At 41.8% G+C, this 18,569-nt stretch overlaps 1 protein-coding gene across 4 annotated transcripts in view; it reads left to right on the forward strand.

Moving 5' to 3' along the window:
* The window catches only part of LOC108247515 (receptor-type tyrosine-protein phosphatase F), a 147,656-nt gene that overhangs the window by 99,949 nt on the left and 29,138 nt on the right, over positions 1 to 18,569 (forward strand). For 3 of the 4 annotated variants that reach the window (XM_017435682.3, XM_017435685.3, XM_017435688.2), the window contains 5 exons: positions 5,951 to 6,114; positions 9,182 to 9,193; positions 13,230 to 13,339; positions 13,894 to 13,991; positions 16,055 to 16,178. In XM_017435682.3, coding sequence (XP_017291171.1) covers positions 5,951 to 6,114; positions 9,182 to 9,193; positions 13,230 to 13,339; positions 13,894 to 13,991; positions 16,055 to 16,178 — 508 coding nt within the window. The remainder of the gene's footprint in view (positions 1 to 5,950; positions 6,115 to 9,181; positions 9,194 to 13,229; positions 13,340 to 13,893; positions 13,992 to 16,054; positions 16,179 to 18,569) is intronic. The other variant, XM_017435684.3, reaches the window with a different exon arrangement.

An 18,569-nucleotide genomic window follows, 5' to 3' on the forward strand; every position in this document is an offset into this window, starting at 1 on the left:
TTTTGACGCAGGGCCGTGAATAGGATGATTCTTCCGGCAAAGGCAATGCTAGCAGCAGCCCCGCTGCTTCTTTCCACCTGGAGAGTGTGATGGAGGAAGAAGGACGGCCGAGCGGATGCTCAGCTACCTCAGGTCTTCCTATGTCAGCGACCACTCAGCTCCCAGCTGTAGACACTCTCCTACTTGAACTGCCCGGCATAATCCAGGAGGCCGCTAGTGCAAAGGGACTCTGTGTCCCTCTCCCTCCCCCACCCCGATTGAATGATCTGGCGGACCTGTTGGAGGAGATGAAGAGCTCCCTCTGCAAAGCCGCAGATGCCAACTTGAACCTATGCACCACTTCTGCGGTTTGCTTATCCCGCGTCTCCGCCTGGATGACCATGGTCCAGAGGACCACCTGGCTCTGCCTCTCGCCATCCATGCCCGAGAAGCTACAAAAGGACCTGCTGGAAGGCCCCATCACCATTCTCAAGAAGTCGCAGAGGACCGAGGAGGTGTCAGAGACGGTACGCCACCTAGTGACCCTACAGCCCGACTTCCGCTCCTCTGGCCTCTGGAGGAACCGCCGTGGCCAGCAACAGCAGCAGAGGTACTCCACAGCTGCGGCAGTGGCATCCGCCCCGCTCCTCTTCTCCACCAGGGAACAGTTCTTCCTGGCGTGCCAACCAGCGACACAGCGCTTCTGCAAAGGCCGTCAGCAGGCGGTGTCCTGGACCAGCCAGTCGCAGGGCCCACGGAGAAGGCAGTCCAGGAAATGACTCCTTGGGGGGAATGTGCGTGATTTTAATAATGTGTGTTTTGAAATAAAACATAAAGGGCAAATTCCAGCCTGCCTGTCAGATCAACTGATCTCACAGCAGCCACGCCTCACACATTCCCCGTGCAGAACAAGCCGGTAACCTCTAAACAGGTGTTTAGGAGGCACTGCATCTCAGCAAGTTCCACAAAGCACTCTGTCATATCAGCTAAAACTGATTCTTCTCAGCAGACCGAGTCTGGAAAAATCCCTTGTTTTTTGCCAGAACAGTACAGAGGCAGACATACAGCCCTTTCTGTCTGAGCCCCCCACGGGTTCACCCCAGAGACTTTCCGAGGCGGGTGACGGCGGCAGGGAGAGCAGGTTTTTGAAAAGCAGTGTACATTCCCGATGTCCTGAACAGAGGAGCGGACATCATGTCGAGGCGCGGTCCGCGCCACAGGGACTGGAGCCTTCATCCCAAGCTGATCTCTCGGATCTGAAGCAGGTTCGGCTGAGCAGCAGTGGTTCCCGAACCTACAGCAACTGGTGTTGGGCCGCCCATGGAAGCTGCCGTGGAGGGAGATGCGCTCCTTTGGGCGGGAGGAGCGATCAGGAGTTACCCGGAAATAGGTCAGCATCTCTGGATTTGGCTGCTCAACGGATCTGCCTAGAAAGGCTGGGCCTCCCACAGGATGTGGTGCGCACGATCCAGGGCGCACGAGCCGCTTCCACCACAGCGCTGTACACATCAAAGTGGGCAGCCTTTCAGCGCTGGTGCACGGAGAAAGGCGTGGAGGCCATTTCATGTCCATTAAGCTGCGTGCTGTCATTTCTGCAGCAGCTGATGGACAGAAAATTAGCATTCAGCACAATTAAAACTTATGCTGCAGCTATTTCTTCCTGTCATGAGGGTTTCGGTGATGGAACAGTCTTTAACCACCCACTGATGAAGCTTTTCTGAAAGGTGTACGGAGACACAGACCTGTGTCACGTCCACTAGCCCCACAGTGGGATTTAGCGCTGGTTCTGCGCGCACTGGTTAAAGCTCCATTTGAGCCCTTAGATCAGGCTCCACTTAAATTTCTGTCTTTTAAAACAGCCCTGCTGTTAGCTCTGACATCTGCAAAGAGAGTGAGTGATTTATCTGCTCTCTGTTGCTCCTTCATGTCTCAGAATTCAAGCTGACGGCAGCTCAGCTGTGCTGTGTCCAACCCTGCTTTTACTCCTAAAAGCATCACAAGCTCATTCAGATAATTTTGGATGGATTTTATCCTCCTCCTCATAACTCTGAAGCGGAAGCCACCTCCTCTGTCATCTCCTCTGTCCCGTGCACGCGCTCTCGTGTTACCTGGCACACATAGCTGCACTGTGTCGCTCTCAGCATCTGTTCGTGCATTACAGAGACAGCTCTGCAGGACATCCTTTATCTGTTCAGCGTCTCTCACATTGGTTGTGTGAGGCTATTTCTGAGGCTTACAGCTCCTCTGGGCTGGATCCTCCAGAGCAAGGTTTCCCAAAGTTGAGGTCGGGACCCAAATGTGGGTCACCCAACACCAAGTAGGGGTCCTTAGATAATCTCCAGATAACAACCTGCAATTAAAAACCTAGTTTTTATTATATATTTGCACCATAATTGTGACAGAGAATTGAAATACAGATCATAAATTGATTTTGAAAGATAGCATAATGGATGTTAGGACTGTTTGTGTATTCATTATGGTCTTATTTAAGAGGGTCATTAGCATTTTTGGATATTTAAACAGCCAACAGATGGGGTCACACACCTTTGTCACTATTATTTTATGGGTTGAAAGCTTAAAAGTTGCTCCACAGAACCTCACAGCTCACTCCACCAGAGGCATTTCATCCTCCACGGCTCTGCATGGAGGGATGACAGTGGAGGATATTTGCACGGCAGCTTCTTGGTCATCTCCGTGCTCATTTATTCATTTTTATCTACGTGATGTCTCCACTTTCTCCATGACCCATTCTGTTCTCAGGGTTCTGACAGAATGATGATTGTTATTTCATGGAGCGTTCATTTGGGCTCACAGCTGCCTGCACGCAGACGCAGTGTGAGATGTTTATTATCAGTCACAGTTCATGACTGCTGAAGTTATTGTTATTGAACTGTTCCTCTTGAGGAGTTGTTGACCTGCTCTGCTCATCATCACACTGTTACAGTTTGTAACCTTCGTTGTTCTTATTCACAGCAGCAGGTCTGTTATATCAGCCCTTCTTTCACCAGGAATCATTCGCTTCTCTGGTGCGCTGTTGTGCATGGAGCGCGTAATTACGCATGCAGAAGGCTGAGTGGTGAAATGTGTTATGTGCGAGCAGGTGCTTCATGTTTGTGTCTGGATGGACCCAGTGAGGCAAAGACTACATCCTACATCTGTTTGAATCAGATCAGATGCAACGACAGGCAGAACTTTCTTTAGGAAAGTTGTTAGTAAGATATCAAGACAGCAGGAGGAGGAGCTTAATTGATTCATAATTTTTTCTAAGCTCTTATAGTTGAGTAGTTGAAATTTAGTCATTTTCCCTGCATTTGTTATGTTTGGGCATAGCATTGATATTGGATTTTGTGCGGATGTGCAGATTGACCCTTTAAATTTTTTTAATATTCTCTGCAAAGTAGTTGGCAAATTCATTGCAGGCCCTGTTAGAGTGGAGTTCAGGTGGTACAGTCACAGGAGGGTTTGTGAGCCTATCAACAGTGGCAAATAAAACACACGCATTGTTAATGTTTATGTTTATGATTTCCACAAAGAATGTTTCCCTTGTATGTTTTAATGAGGAGTAATAGCTTTGCAGTCTTTCTTTGTAGATTTCATAATAAATGTGAAGTCGAGTTTTACGCCATTTATGTTCAGCCCTACATCAAAGGTTTCTTGTGGATCTAACTATTTGTGCATATCTCCATGGACAGTTGTTCCTACCAGACACGACCTTCACTTTAATGGGAGCAATAGAATCAATACCTGAAATTTTACAATGGAAGTTATCTACCAACTCATCTACAAGATTACAGCATAGAAGTGAGGTGGAAGAATAGATTTGATTCAAAGTTTCTGCTGTGTTGTCTGTAAAAGAACGTTTTGTGATAACATCTGTTTTGCTAAGTGAATCAATGGAGACTGTACTTTCAAAAATAACTGAGAAATAATCACACAGGACAACATCAGCTACAGAGACCTTGGAAATATTTAGACCCTTACTGATAAACAAGTCAAGAGTGTGTCCTCGATTGTGCATTTCCTGTTTAACTTGTTGTGTCAGACAAGTATATCACACAGCATTTGTGTGCCTCGGTCTTCGGGCTTGTCAACGTGGATGTTGAAATCTCCCACAATCTCCTAATCAATGCATATAACAGATAGAAGCTCACTAAAGTCAGTGAATCAATTTTCCACATAATTTGTGTCAGGATTCGGACTATTACCCAAGTGAGCAGTTCGGCAACAGACAGACTCTAAGACCAGATGTAACGATAAGTGATTTTATTTACAATGAACAGGAAGTGTATGGGTGAAAGCAGGAACCGGGACCTGGGAAGCAGAAGGCGCTGTGAGTAATAGAGTCTTACAGGAAGTGGAAGGTAAGTATGGCGCAGGTGATCTTTCCAGTAAATGTTCTTACGATACAGGTGAAGTCCAGGACCCAGAAGAGAAGACGAGGTGAGTATTCTCCAGTGATGGTTTGGTGGTGATTGCAGAGAGTGGCAGGTAGGTTCCGTAATTCCAGGTGGCAGCAGTAACAGGAGCAGACAGGCACTGGTGAAGAGGTGAGTACTTAGCTTGATGGTGAGTTTTCGGATGCAGACCAGACTGGTTCCAGAACGGACAGGTAACCCTAAAAACGGGTTCGAGGCAAAAGCAACAACAAAGGTCACAACAAGGATTTTCAAGGTAGCGAAGTTCACGAAAGCTCTGCACATTACCACAAGGCAAACAATGCTCCAGCACTGGTCTGGTTTCCACCACAGCCTTAAGTACTCCTCTGCCCCTGATCAGCCTGATCCACCGTAGGTGTGGGAGGAGTGGTGACAAGGCGTCAATCACCTGCCCAAGACGGCCCACCAGGAAACACTCACACACACACAAACCACCAATCACCACAATTTGGAGTTTTTTATAAGGTTAGTGTCAGAGCTTGTCTATGACCTTGTATCTCAATTCCCAGGTATTCAAAAGAGTCAAATTTGCCCAGAAAAACCTTTTTACAGTTAAGTGAATCATGAAAAATTGTTGCAATCCCTCCCCCTCTTATGTTTTCTATTCTCACTTTAAAAATTGCCCAGTAACCTTTAAGAGTGTAAGCTCATTTTATCTGCTTGGATCCAGGATCTCGTTCTTTTGGTCATGACCCATACCTCATGACCACAGGAGAGAGTTGGTTCATAGACAGACCAGTAAATAGAGAGATTTTCCTTCAGCTTAGCTCCTTCTTCACCATGAGAGATTGGCACAACACCCTCATTAATGTAGACGAATCTCCAATCTGTAGATCCATCTCTCGCAACATCCTGCCATCACTCATGAACGAGGCTCACAGATACTTGAACTCCTTCACTAGAGATAGAGACCCATCCCTGACCCAGAACATTCCACCTTTTTCTGATTGAGAACCATGCCATTGCAAAAACGGACATAGATAAAAGGAGCCACATTAGATAGGTTGAAGAGCAACATGTGGCTCTAAAACAGCAGGTTGTAGACCCCTGATTTAGAAGTTTATGGTAATAAAATGGTATTTAACAAAGAAAATATGTTAATAATTCTAAATAAAGTGAAAAGTAGAAAAACAGTGCATGAATCTGTATTCACCTTCTTTGGTTTGAAGGATTAAGCCCTAAGCTAAAACAGGTAGATGAGCGATCACAACAGCAACAAGAGCAAGAAACAAAGAAAGACGGGGAGAAATAAATAGAAAGCTAAAAGGTACAACTGCATCAGTTTTTCTGATGAGAATTCATCATTAAGTATCAAAGAACATTTACATTCCTCTGGCACCAGCTTCCCGCGACCCAAAAATGGAGAAGCGGGTAAAGATGTGGATGGATTTACATTCCTCCTTTGTATATTGTTAGTGGAATATTATTGACTTTTGAGCCTAAGCACTAATGTGGGAAAAAAACATGAATGCATTTCTTTAGTGTTCTGTTGGTCCTGTGTGGATGTAACCTGTTCCTTCTTTGATCCTTTGAAGCAGAAGATGTTTGCAGCCTCTCCATTCTCTGAAAGCTTCATGGTGAAACTCAGTGGAGTGATCCGACAGGCTCAAGAGGATCCAGAGATGCTGTGGGTCATGGGTCCAGTCCTGGCTGTCATCATTATAATCATCACAGTCATTGCCATTTTACTTTTCAAAAGGTGAGTGAGACGAGCCAAAGCAGAGATGTTGTTAGTTAGTTGTATTTTTACAGCACAATAAAAACATAAAAAACAACATAAGCTGACAAGTGCTTTACAATTCAGTTAAACCAGAAGTTTGAAAACAACAATAAAAAGCAATAAAATATAAGAAATATTAAGTGAAGAACTAAAAGAAAAAATACAGAAAATCAACATAAAACCATCATGTCTATTGAATCTCATAATCTGGTTAAATCAAAAACTGGGGAAACAAGATGGATGGGTCTTAATCAAAGATTAAAAGGACCCAACAGTCTCAGAGGTCCATATATGAAGAGGTAAACTGTTCCACTGTAAAAGCCCGATCACCTCTATATTTTAATTTGTCTCTTGGAGCACCTCAGAGAAATTGTTAGTAGACCAGAGTGCTCTTACTGGAGTGTAGATGTTAAGGAGATTGTAGGAGCTATTTATCTTTTTCATATTTGAAATTACTTTAAATTTGTTTAACTACTTTAGGATTACATTTTTATTGTAATATATTATAAGAAAATAATTTTGCTAGTATTTGTTTTTCATTTGATTATGAAGATTATAAAGACTGTGAAAACTTATGAATATGTGGGCAGGTATAGGAGCATCATCAACAACGCCAGAACTGGGGGGACCAGAAGGCCATTGGCCCCCTTTTTATGGCCCTGCCCATCAACTGGTCTCCCCAGACATTTACACAGGCTACACACAATGTTGACAAGCTGTGACTGACATCTCTCTCTCTCTGTCTAGATACAGACAGAGGCACAGACAAAACCTACAGCATTCAGATCTAGGCCAAATCCGTTTACAAGTGGCCAGATCTGAATAACAGATCTGCACGAACATGCGCCAGCTCCAGGTTGGGCTGGGATCATGAGCCTATCTGACACCTACAAAAAACGTTTTGGCTCTGATCCAAATCAGCCTAAAAATGAAATATTTATAAGTAAATAAGTATATTTATAGCACCCGTGGGCCACTTCTGACCTAGATCCATGGTGGTTTCGGGCCATTAGAAAAAAAGCGACCCCGGGCCCAAGTCCATTTATGGGTCCAGGCCAAAATGCTCACCTATATTTGGCCCAGAGCAGATAACTTTTGCTGTCAGGGTAGATAAGTAATTGCATGGATAGTTTGTCATTTTTGCTTGTCTAAAAGCAGCTGGAGTTTGCAACTGCGCTGCGATGGCAGGTCGCTTTGGAGAACATTTAGCCAGAGGAGGAGAAGATAATTACCTTCTCATCTCTGAAATAACAGAAGAAAAAAAATTATCAGAGCCTGTGGCAGCAGGTCTGTTTTGGTTTCTAAATGCATGTCACTCAGAAATGGCCATGATGGAGGCTAATCTCAGACATCCAGGGCGCATGGAACCATTTTCCCCCCAATAAGCTTCTGCTTTTTTATTGTTTATTTTCCATAGTGGAAAAAATAACTGATGTTATAAACTATTAACATGTCCTAATGAGACTAATTTTTCTTCAGAATTTTGCAAAGTACACCTCCCCTCCTTCCTCACTAGCAAAGCAGAAGTTGCGGAGTATTTTTTTTTAGGTCCAGACTATCAGTCAACTCTTTGTGAATTTGTAGGAAGAGGAGGCAGTTAAGGTGATGTTCCGACATTGTTGACCAGACGGTAGGTTTTCAGTTGATGGAGGCTGGAGAAGCTCCGTTCAGCCGTTGCATTTGACATGGACACTGTTAAAAAAAAAAAAAAGCACTACTGGTTATGGTGGACCCAAATGTAGCAAGGCAGAGGCGGCAAGTAGGTTTCGCAATTAAATGAAAAAAGCAGTACAAAAAACTTACAAAAACCATGGAGCACAGAGAGCCGGAACTTAAAGAGGAATCAGGAACAAAAAGCCAGCAAGGAAAAAAATGGGGAAGAAAACAGGATATTAACGGGAGTAACCAGCATGGAGTGAGAGCAGGAGAAGGGTTTCAATATTGTGAGGGTGAATGCTGGAACAATAGTCCGGAGCTGATGAGCTAACGAATTGCAGGTGTGAGGGGAGAGAGCAGAAGTCAGGCTGAGGAGAGAGAAAGAAAATGGCACAGGGGGTGAGGGAGAATACACAAACAGGGGTCTCGGAAAATTAATCTAACTGAAGCAAAGAACTAGACACAAGAAATAAATAAACATAATTAAACTAGGATCACTAAGGAGAACTGAACTAAAGTGAAACAGAAACAAGGCTGATCAAATCAAAAAAAGAGACTAAGGAACAAAAAATAATAATGAAACTAGAATTAAAACTCCAAAACAACCCAGATTCCTGACACCAGATTGACTGTATGTAGCCAAGGGGCCAAGAGTGTCAAAAGTAATTCTTTTACCAAAGCTGGTAAGTTTTAATTTCATTAACATTCAGAAAGTTTAGTTTTAACCAGGTTTGAAAGTCATTCATCTGACCACAGAATGGTTTTCCACTTAGCCTTAGTTCATTTTAAATGAGCTTGGATCAATTTTACTTCTAACAGAAGTTCTAATAGAATTCTAAAATGTTCTTTGTATAGCTAGTCCTCTTTCTGACCTGTTGCCAATTAATCTACTTTTGAGACATGTTGCTGCCTTCAAATTCATAATTATCTTAGTTTTCCCTGAAATTGGTACAATACCTTAGTTTAAACATTGAATATGTTTACTGTGTCCCACTGTGAATTAAATATAGGTTTATGCAATTTGCAAATTGAATTACATTCTGTTTTATATTTCCATTTTACATTATGTCCCTACTTTGTCAAAAATGTGATTGTATATGATTTATTATTATTTACAAATTATATATTTTGTTAATAACATTACTCTCTGATAAAAACAGTGGTAATTTATAAATATTTTGCATTTATTTCCGAACATTATTTTTCACTTGTTATCATTTCTATAATTTATATAACAGAATTTAAAACTGAATTTAATTAGCCACAAATGAAATTATTTTGAATTAGAACTGAATTTAAACACACTGCTTGTTCCTGCTATTCCCAGCTGAAGAGAAAAACTAATCCTTTCTCTTTCTACTCATTTTCTACCTGCTTTCTGTGGATGCAGCAAACAGGAGAGGTTAGTGACTTTCTGTTTTCTGAACCCTCAAACACTTAGTGACTTTTTGCCCCTTCATCATTAGCTTGAGTCTGAGTTTTCTTGTTTGAACTACAGGTAGTCTGCATTTAAGTACAGTTAGGTCCGAAAATATTTGGACAGAGACAACGTTTTCCTAATTTTGGTTCTGTACATTACCACAATGAATTTTGAACAAAACAATTCAGATGCAGTTGAAGGACAGACTTTCAGCTTTAATTGAGTAGGTTGAACAAAATGATTGCATAAAAATGTGAGGAACTAAAGCATTTTTTCAAACACAGTCCTTTTATTTTAAGGGCTAGATATCTACACATAGATATTTTGGTATTACTGTTAGTCAATAAACAGATGCACTTTGGATAAAGAACTGACACACAGCAGCCTGTGTCATCTCCTTGTTTATGCACCTTTACAGGTACATTACTTTTTTTTTTTTATAACTGTGATACCACTCTTGGGACCCATAATATATGGACAAAAGACAGCAACAGTATTTAAGTCCCTCCCCCTAATGTGGGTTATAGGGGCCTCACCCTGGTGCCAGGCCTGGAGGAGGGGCTTTGTCGCCATGTGCCTGGTGATCAGGACTCTACCCATAGAGCCCAGTTAGGCTCAGCCCAAACGAGTTACATGGGTTTGCTTTCCTGTGGGCCCACCATCTGCAGTAGGGTCAATACTAGTTGTGTGCATAGTGCTGTGGGCAGCAGCCATGTTGGGGCCTTGCCGCTCTAACCTTAGCTTGGTTAGAATGTCACCTCTCTGGTTGGTAATGAGCCTGAACTTGTTTGTGACGTTGAGAGGTGCTGACTAGATATAGTAGAGCTCACCGCTATGCACATTTTGGGTTCTGGAACCAATCTCGTTGAGAAGGGCTGCACCTTATTGGACTCTGGAGTTGCCCATGGTGAGAGCATACTTGCCAACATTTGGGAACGTCAATGTGGGACAACATAGCGCCCCCCCCCCTCCCCTCAACCATACACATACATTCACATTTTAAGTATTACATTATCTGTGTTTAAATCTGTATGCCCAAATATGTACAGTTGTATATAAAACGTTTTGCCAGACACAGCTTATCTATTCATCAGCTGATCATGTCTTTAAAACATCCTGCAAAAAAACCTACTCCCAGAAATACTCACAAACATCATAGATTCAACATGATTTTCCTGAATTCTGATCAATTAATTTGAATTAAACACATATCATAGTTGCTTAAGATCAGGGCTCTCAAGTTTTGATCTTTCTCTCCATCCTATCGGCTGTTATATTGTAAATACTGATCAGTAAGTTCTAACTTGTTATTTATTAATATTAGTAGCTTTAGCTAACCTGAACATTTCCAGGTCTCCTCTTGAAAAGCTTTCATCTTGACAAGGCTTGGCAGATCAGGATTCAGAACACGCAAACCACTATGAAGTTTTAAGGATTTTATTAGTGGCAAAACACTATCTGGATTACCTATAGCCTGGACCGGAGCTTCGGTGGGGCAGCAGGAGATCGTCCAGACAGGTAAGCTAGTAGCAATTCCTGGAGTAAAGTCCTTTGTGAAGGGGGCAAGGCAGTAATCAGAGTCCGGGGGCAGGCGAGGGTCGAGAACCAGGAGATCCGAGATTGGAAGACAAATCCAGAAAAGCACAAACCAGAAAGCGAAGTCCAGAGAAGGAGAGCAGGGTCCGTTTCCAAAAGGCTGAGTCCGAGAGGGTCTCCGACAAGGAGCAAGCAGTGGTCGAGGGTCAAGGTGCAGGCGTGGGGTTGGTGGCAGGCATGAACTGTGATACGCTGGACATTTACTCAGAAGAACCTTTCAATAATCTGGCAACTGTGAGCTGTGAGCTGTGGGCTTAAATACCGGAACAGACAGGTGAAGCTGATGAGGATGATTGTGGTGTCATGGTAACGGAGGCGTGGCATGGGCTGTGGAAACTACTGGAACCAAGAGCAGGAACAGTGAAACTGTGACACATCTTTCCTGCCTACATCTTTATCTTTCTGCCTCTTCAGTTTTCTGCCTCTCCATCTTTAGCTCTCTGTCATCAGATGACAACACAACTCACTTGAAAACAATCGCGCTCGAGGGGGCGCGCGAGAGTGCCACTGTGGATACAGAGTGGAGCAGGTCTCCTCTCTGCTGTGAGATTGACAGCTGTCAGTGCTTGGGGCTTACGGTACGCTGCAGAATGAGTGCTTTCTCACATTTAGCCACCAAAGTCACTAGATTTGTCTCTAGTCGCTTTAAGAAAATGCTAGAGGGATTTGACAACTCGCTAAATATAGAGACAAAAAGTCTGTGTGCGTATGTGGGTTTTTTGAGTGAGAAATACAAAGTGTGGCGTGTGAGGGCCAAATGCGGGACTTTTGGCTGTCCCGCACAGGGTGATGCGGGACAAGGGACAGGGGGGGCTAAATGCGGGACTGTCCCGCCCAATGTGGGACGGTTGGCATGGCGTTGGGCTGGTATAGGGCTACCTATAGCCCCTCAGCTTGGCACCTGTGTGTTGGAGATTTCCCCGGTAGATGACAGAGTAGCTTCTCTGCCCCTTCGGGTGGGGGGACAGGTTCTGACTGTTGTGTCTGCCTATGTGCTGAACTGCAGTTCAGAATACCCAGCCTTCTTAGAGTCCTTAGTGGGGTTGCTGAAAGGTGCTCCAGCTTGGGATTCTATCATTCTGCTGGGGGACTTCAATGCCCATGTTGGTAACAACAGTGTAACCTGGTAGAGCATGATTGGGAGGAACGTCCTGTCTGATCTGAACCTGAGTGGTATGCTGTTATTGGACTTCTGTGGTAGTCACAGTTTGTCATAACAAACATCATGTTCGAACATAAGGATGCACAAGGCACCAAGACACCCTGGGGCTGCAGATCAATGACAGTCTTTGGACTTTTGTCATCGGATCTGCAGCTGTATGTTTTGGACTCTCGGGTGAACACATAGTGAAGATTTGCTGAAACGCCTAGTAGACTAAACCATTAAAAAGATCTCAACTCCCACCTCTGGCAGACTTTCAACTGCATCCGAGCTGAGGTGGGGGTCACTGAGTCCGAGTGGGCAATGTTCCGTGCTGCTATTGTCAAGGCAGCTGCGCTGAGTTGTTGGCTGCAAGGTTGCTGGTTCCTCTCATGGCAGCCATCTTTGAACCCAGTGGTGGATACTCCACGTGAGGGAGGCTGTCAAGCTGAAGAAGGAGTCCTATTGGGCTTTGTTAGTTGGTAGTATAACAGAAGCAGCAGAGGGGTATCGATGGACCAAGCAAACTGCATCTGTGGCTGTTGCTAAGGCAAAGTCTCAGGTTTGGGAGGAGTTCAGTGAGGCCTTAGATAGAGCCTCTCGATCATCTCTGAGAAGATTCTGCCAAACCATCTGGTGTTTAACAACACTGTGTATTGTGGAAGTGGGTTGCTGTTGACCTCCATCAGTGATGTCATCAGGCGGTGGGAGGAATACTTCAAAGGACCTTCTTAATCCCACCAGGACATCCGAGGCATTGAGGGGTTCAGTGTCTTGCCCAGGGACACTTTGACTTGTGGCCTACTAGTGGAATTGAACCTCCGGCTGTCTCTTTGGAGGGGGGTGACTGCTATAACCACTGAGCCATAGCCAAGTTATGGTTGCTTAGCCGTAGCAGCCATCTTTAACTGTATTGACTCCAAACATTAATCAGTTGTAGATGTAGTTGTAGTAGATGTAGTTCCAATGATTACTTTATTACAGTTTCATTGAAATCTGTCCAGATATATTTTCTTAACAGATAAACAAACTACATACACAGGCAAAAAAACACTGCTGCCTGCCTTTTGCCTTTCAGCAGCAAGCAGCAAAATCCCCCAAAGAGAAACAGAAATCTTTAAACTCTATTTGTTTTCATTACCTTCATTACAAAAAAATTCTAAAACTTTTTTTTTCATTACAGGTTTTAATACAACAATTTGTGAAAAGTACCAGGGAGGATGATATAATTTTCTATGTGTTAGTTTTGTGTTTCCTGTTTCTTACCATTCCCTCCTCCAGGAAACGTACGACTCCAGCCAAGGATGGGCACATGTTAGGGATGAAAGACTCACAGATGGCCCACATTGCAGACCCCGTGGAGATGAGGAGACTGAACTGTCACACACAAGGCATGGACACATGCATTCATTCAAAACAATGACTGCAAACATCTTAAATTTAATACTTATTCATATAGATCCCATGGTTTGTCAATGAAATAACACATGCAAGTGTTTGGTAGCAAGAGAAAAATATGATCTTTTATTTCACCTGAGGAAAATATCAAAACACAAAGATATCCGAGTGAAATCTGGGCCCGATAAATTGATCAGAGTATTTATAATAATTCTTTGACTTTTACATATAAAAGTGATTCTGTACCACTCTGTAAAAACAATGAATGTGTGGAGAGGATGTACTCCCTTAAGTTCCATGGGATACATATAACAGAGAACATCACATGGGTGTACAACCCTCCAGCAGTGACTGTATTTCCTCACAGTGTTGCCAAGACATGATTTTGAGGAAAAACTGTTGGTAGCCTTCTACAGCTCTACCATCAAGAGTTTACAGGCATACTGGAAAACTGTATGGTTCCTGCAGCACTGGAGAACTTTATTCTATTCTGTTTTATTTTCCTTCTGGTTGTGTTTAGCTGTCCTCATGTCTCTGGTCTCTGTAGGGATGAAGGAACATCCTCCCATTTTTATCTGTGACCTAGCAGACCACATTGAGAGACTCAAGGCCAATGATGCACTGGGCTTTTCACAGGAATATGAGGTAAATTATTATTAAAATGAGACAAAACCTCTCTATCTGAATGAACCTTTTGTCACCTGACACTGATGTATTATTCTACACAAACTAAAAAGATTGTGCCTGAATTAGGTTCAGGTATATTTGCACTATATTGCTAAAAGTATTCAATCACCCATTCAAATCACTGAATTCAGGTGTTTCAATCTCTTCCGTGGCCACGGGTGTATAAAATCAAGTGCCTAGGCATGAAGACTGCTTCTACAAACATTTGTGAAAGAATGGGTCACTCTCAGGAGCTTAGTGAATTCCAGTGTGGTACTGTGATAAGATGCCACCTGTTCAATAAGTCCTGTTATGAAATTTTCTGCTACTAAATATTCCATAGTCAACTGTTAGTGGTATAATAACAAAGTGGAAGTGATTGGGAATGACAACAACATGACCATGAAGTTGCAGGCCACAAAATCACTGAGCGGGCTCAGTGGATACTGACGCACATAGTGCATAGAGGTCGCCAACATTCTGCGAAGTGTTGAGAAACAGTATGCGGCATCTACTCCGTTCTGAGGAATATCACCACACTACCTTGTGTATCTCACTGTTCCCCGGATGTTGCAGGAAAGACGGACACACAAAACGAGTCCAGACCAGAGGTTTAATTACAAATCATACATTTATTCAAACATTCTACTGAATGGAGACAACAACTCACCAACAGAAGAAACAACAGCAAAATGATCCCAGTTGTGTCTGAGGTGATTCCGCTTTCACCTCCTTTTTATACTATGAACCGTGCCCAAGACCAGGGTTTTCTGCACACAAACAGCTGCAGCAGCTTGTTTTTCCATCTCAAGGACGGCTACTACCTAATCTCACTCACCCCTGTCATGATATCCTGGAGTCTTCGGCCTCCCTCACCCCACAGACACAACTGTTCTTTAAGATTATTTTATCATAAGCTAAGCGTAACCTTATTTTAGAAATATCAAAAGAGGTGATTATCAGGGAGGTGATTCTTGACCTCCCTGATTTTTTATTAATTATGTGAACTAACAGGGCTCTGCAGCCTCTCTTTCATTAAACTGAAAGTTCTTTAAGCTGCTCACTGAAATAAATAAAACTCATAACAGACCTTTGTCGATCACCTTGAATAAACTGGTAAAGTAAGAGCATTTAGAATTTTTGTGTTTATGATAAAATATATTGGGCATATTATGGTAGCCAACAGTCGCAAACATGTAGCAAACAGCGAAACGCGCTGCAAACACATGAATGATGCAAACTCCAAAACATACAAACACAAAAAAACAAATGCAACAGAAAAACGCTGCAAAAGAAAAATGCTGTAATCACAGATAATAGACAGAAGCAAAACAATACAACCACCTAAACCAATGTAAAGGAAAAATGCCTCAAATACCAAAAACACCAGTAAGTTAAAAAAAAAAAAACCCGCAAACTTACTCCACAAAATGGAAGCGCATCAGACCACAAGGGGAACTCGAGGTTGGTTATTTGTACTCCCTGGATTCAGCAGTGTCTTCCTGCCGTTTGACCCGGTGCTGGCAGTAAGATGTCAGTCAGCCCACCTCCATGTACTCCCTCTTCCTAAACTTAATGGTTTGCTTAGGGACCATCAACCAACTACTAAACCAGTGACACTTGAAAAAGCAAAATTAAATAACCTTCATGTCATTTGAATTTCTGACCAAGAGTTAAGACAGAGACCAGGTGATAAAATATTAATGTTTAATTGTTTCATTAGACTGGACTAATAAGCATCTAATGAAACATTTCAGCATTGATTTTTTTCATTACCTGGTCTCAAAACATGGAGGCTATTGAGAAAAAACTTAATTTTTCTTCCAAATATTATTAAAAAAAATTAAATGCTCTAAAATCAGATACATTAAGTGTGTCTTATTTGTCCAGTCTACTTAACTCTTGTTTAAACTGTAATTGGACTGACAATAGGAAAAATGTTGGTGTTCATTTGTCTGTACATGAGTGTATTAAATACTTATGAACACCCCTCTCCTTTTTATTTTTTTTATAATTGTCTTTTCCTGTCCTTTGCGTGTTAGTCTATTGATCCAGGACAGCAGTTCACCTGGGAGAACTCTAACCTGGAGGTCAACAAGCCTAAGAACCGCTATGCAAATGTTATTGCTTATGATCACTCCAGGGTCATCCTTGCTTCTGTGGATGGTAAGAAACAAGAAAAAAAACATCTTTTTTTCTAGGAAGAGTACCTGTAGGAGCTGAGGGAGACCCGAAAGTAGATGATTAACAGGTGGCAGATGTAAAACGAAACAACAAAAGGTATTGCAGGCAGTGCCGCTGTATAGGGGAGAAAGTTTAGGACAATTCCAAGGGCCTCTGACTGACAGAACCCTCAGAAAATAGGTCAAGATATATATTTATGATAAAAATCCATGAAAAATTAATCCATTCATTTTGCTTGTTGTTGTCAGTAAAAGTTAAATGTAGCCACTCCCAGACCAAAACCGAACACCCCCCTGTATCTGCCTGAAATGGTTTGTTCCTGCCTCAGCACACTTGATGATGGCAGTGTTTAGTTACAGTAAATGTGCCAGAAGTTAAGAATGAAAGTGACCATTCTGCCTAGAAAAATAATAAAATCAGGTTTTCAAAAAAGGAAAGAGAAAAGAAAGGGTGTCAATTTGTAATCCAGTTTTTCTCCAAGAGAGGTAGGGTAGATCTGTTGGCTTATTGTCCACAGTGAAATAACACAGCAAGCTTAACTACTGACTAGTGTATATTTCACTAACATTTAATAAACGAAGGGAAATGTTTATTAAGATATTCATATATTAAACTTATTCCTGTCCATTTTACCACCATTAACACCAGATGAGTCAGAGTCAGCAGCAGCCCATACCAGTGTAACTCCTCTCTGTCCCAGTGAAGTAGGTCAGCAACACTGTGCTTAATGACATGCCAGTTAGCGTCACTGTAGGAAGTCTATGGGATTTTTCTGTCTCTCTTGCTTTTTTTAACATTACAAAAGAGAAAACAAAATTTTTATTACTGACAAATTCTAACTCACTTTATTTTTTCACAATATGATCATTATGAAATAATAATTAAACAACAGCCTGGATTAGAGGCTGAACCTTTGGAACAGTGAGTAACCTAGCCTGCATGTAAGTTACAGCCGCTTGATTATTAAAATAATCCAGTTTGATGCTTGCATTTAGATTTAATTATAGCCGTTAAATGGCATCAGTAAGTATAGATTTTATTATTCCCATCATTAAGGGAAATTTATTTGAGAAGCTTGTGCGCACACACACACACACAGGAACAGAGCAAAATGTCCTTTACTTTTAATGCTGATTATGTGGTTAAACACAAAATTCCTGGGTTAGGTTTCTATTGTCAGGCAAGGCAAACTGAACATGGAACAAAGCTAGAAGAAAACAAACAGGGCTTTTTACATGTTTTACTTACTTTTAGTCTTCAGACAGAAACTCATTTACTCTCATTTTTACCTTCACCAAGGAGGTTATGTTTTCAGTAGTGTTATGATCATTACTTACAAACTAATGAACAGATTTCAATAAAATGTTCAGGAAATGTTGGGGTTGCACAACAAACAAGTAAATAAATTTTGGTAGTGCTCTGCTCAAAGGTCAAGGTCACAGGTGACCCCGTACTCTAACTTTGTAACCTTGTAACATAGGCATGTCAAACTGCACAGCTAAAAATCTCATCTTTACTAAATTCAAGGACACAGGGTCAAAGGTCAAGGTCACAGGTGTCCCCTTTAATATAACCGTGTTTATGCTCCAACAGGTGATCCCTTCATTACCTCTGCCAAGGAGGTTATGTTTTTGGTAATATCCGTTGGTTTGTCTGTCTGTTTGTCGCAAGATTTTGTGTAAACTAATAAATAGATTTTGATGATGAGGTTGTCACAAAAAACAGTTAATTAAAAGTTGGGTGTGATCCAGATTGTGTTTCGGATTGCGCTATTGTTTAATGACACCATGGCCTTGGTTTGTGAAGGTTTGCGCTCTCCGAGTGTTTCTAGTCTTCTAATTATTTTTGTTTATATATAAGTGTTAAGTAACAATTTACACTTCATTATTCATTCTATAAATCACTGCTGGGTCTTTGTTTTATTTTTGGCTCTACAGGCAGCAAGACTAAACAACCTTTTGAAACAACCAATTTAAATAACCTTAGTTAATCTTGGTCAAGTTACGATGCACACTTTGTTTTTATGCATTTCATTATTTTTTCACTACAGTCTTTTATCTTTTATGTTTGCATTCATGTATTAGGTTTGAACATTTAAGTCATTTACAAATTTAACTACACTTCATTAAACAAAAGTTTGTCTGCATTTTTTGAGGGTTTACACCCTTCATAAAGGGAGGATAGCTGTTGCAGGATTAATTGTATGCAGAAAAGCAAAAAGTCTTTTCAATCAATCAATCAATCAAATTTTATTTGTATAGCATATTTCAGCAGCAAGGCATTTCAAGGTGCTTTACATAATTAAAAAACAAAATAAAAACAGCATGTGACAATGAATAAACAGTAAGAAAGAGAAAAACATCGAAGACATCA

The sequence above is a fragment of the Kryptolebias marmoratus genome, linkage group LG18 (genome assembly GCF_001649575.2).
Source record: "Kryptolebias marmoratus isolate JLee-2015 linkage group LG18, ASM164957v2, whole genome shotgun sequence".
NCBI lineage: Eukaryota > Metazoa > Chordata > Actinopteri > Cyprinodontiformes > Rivulidae > Kryptolebias > Kryptolebias marmoratus.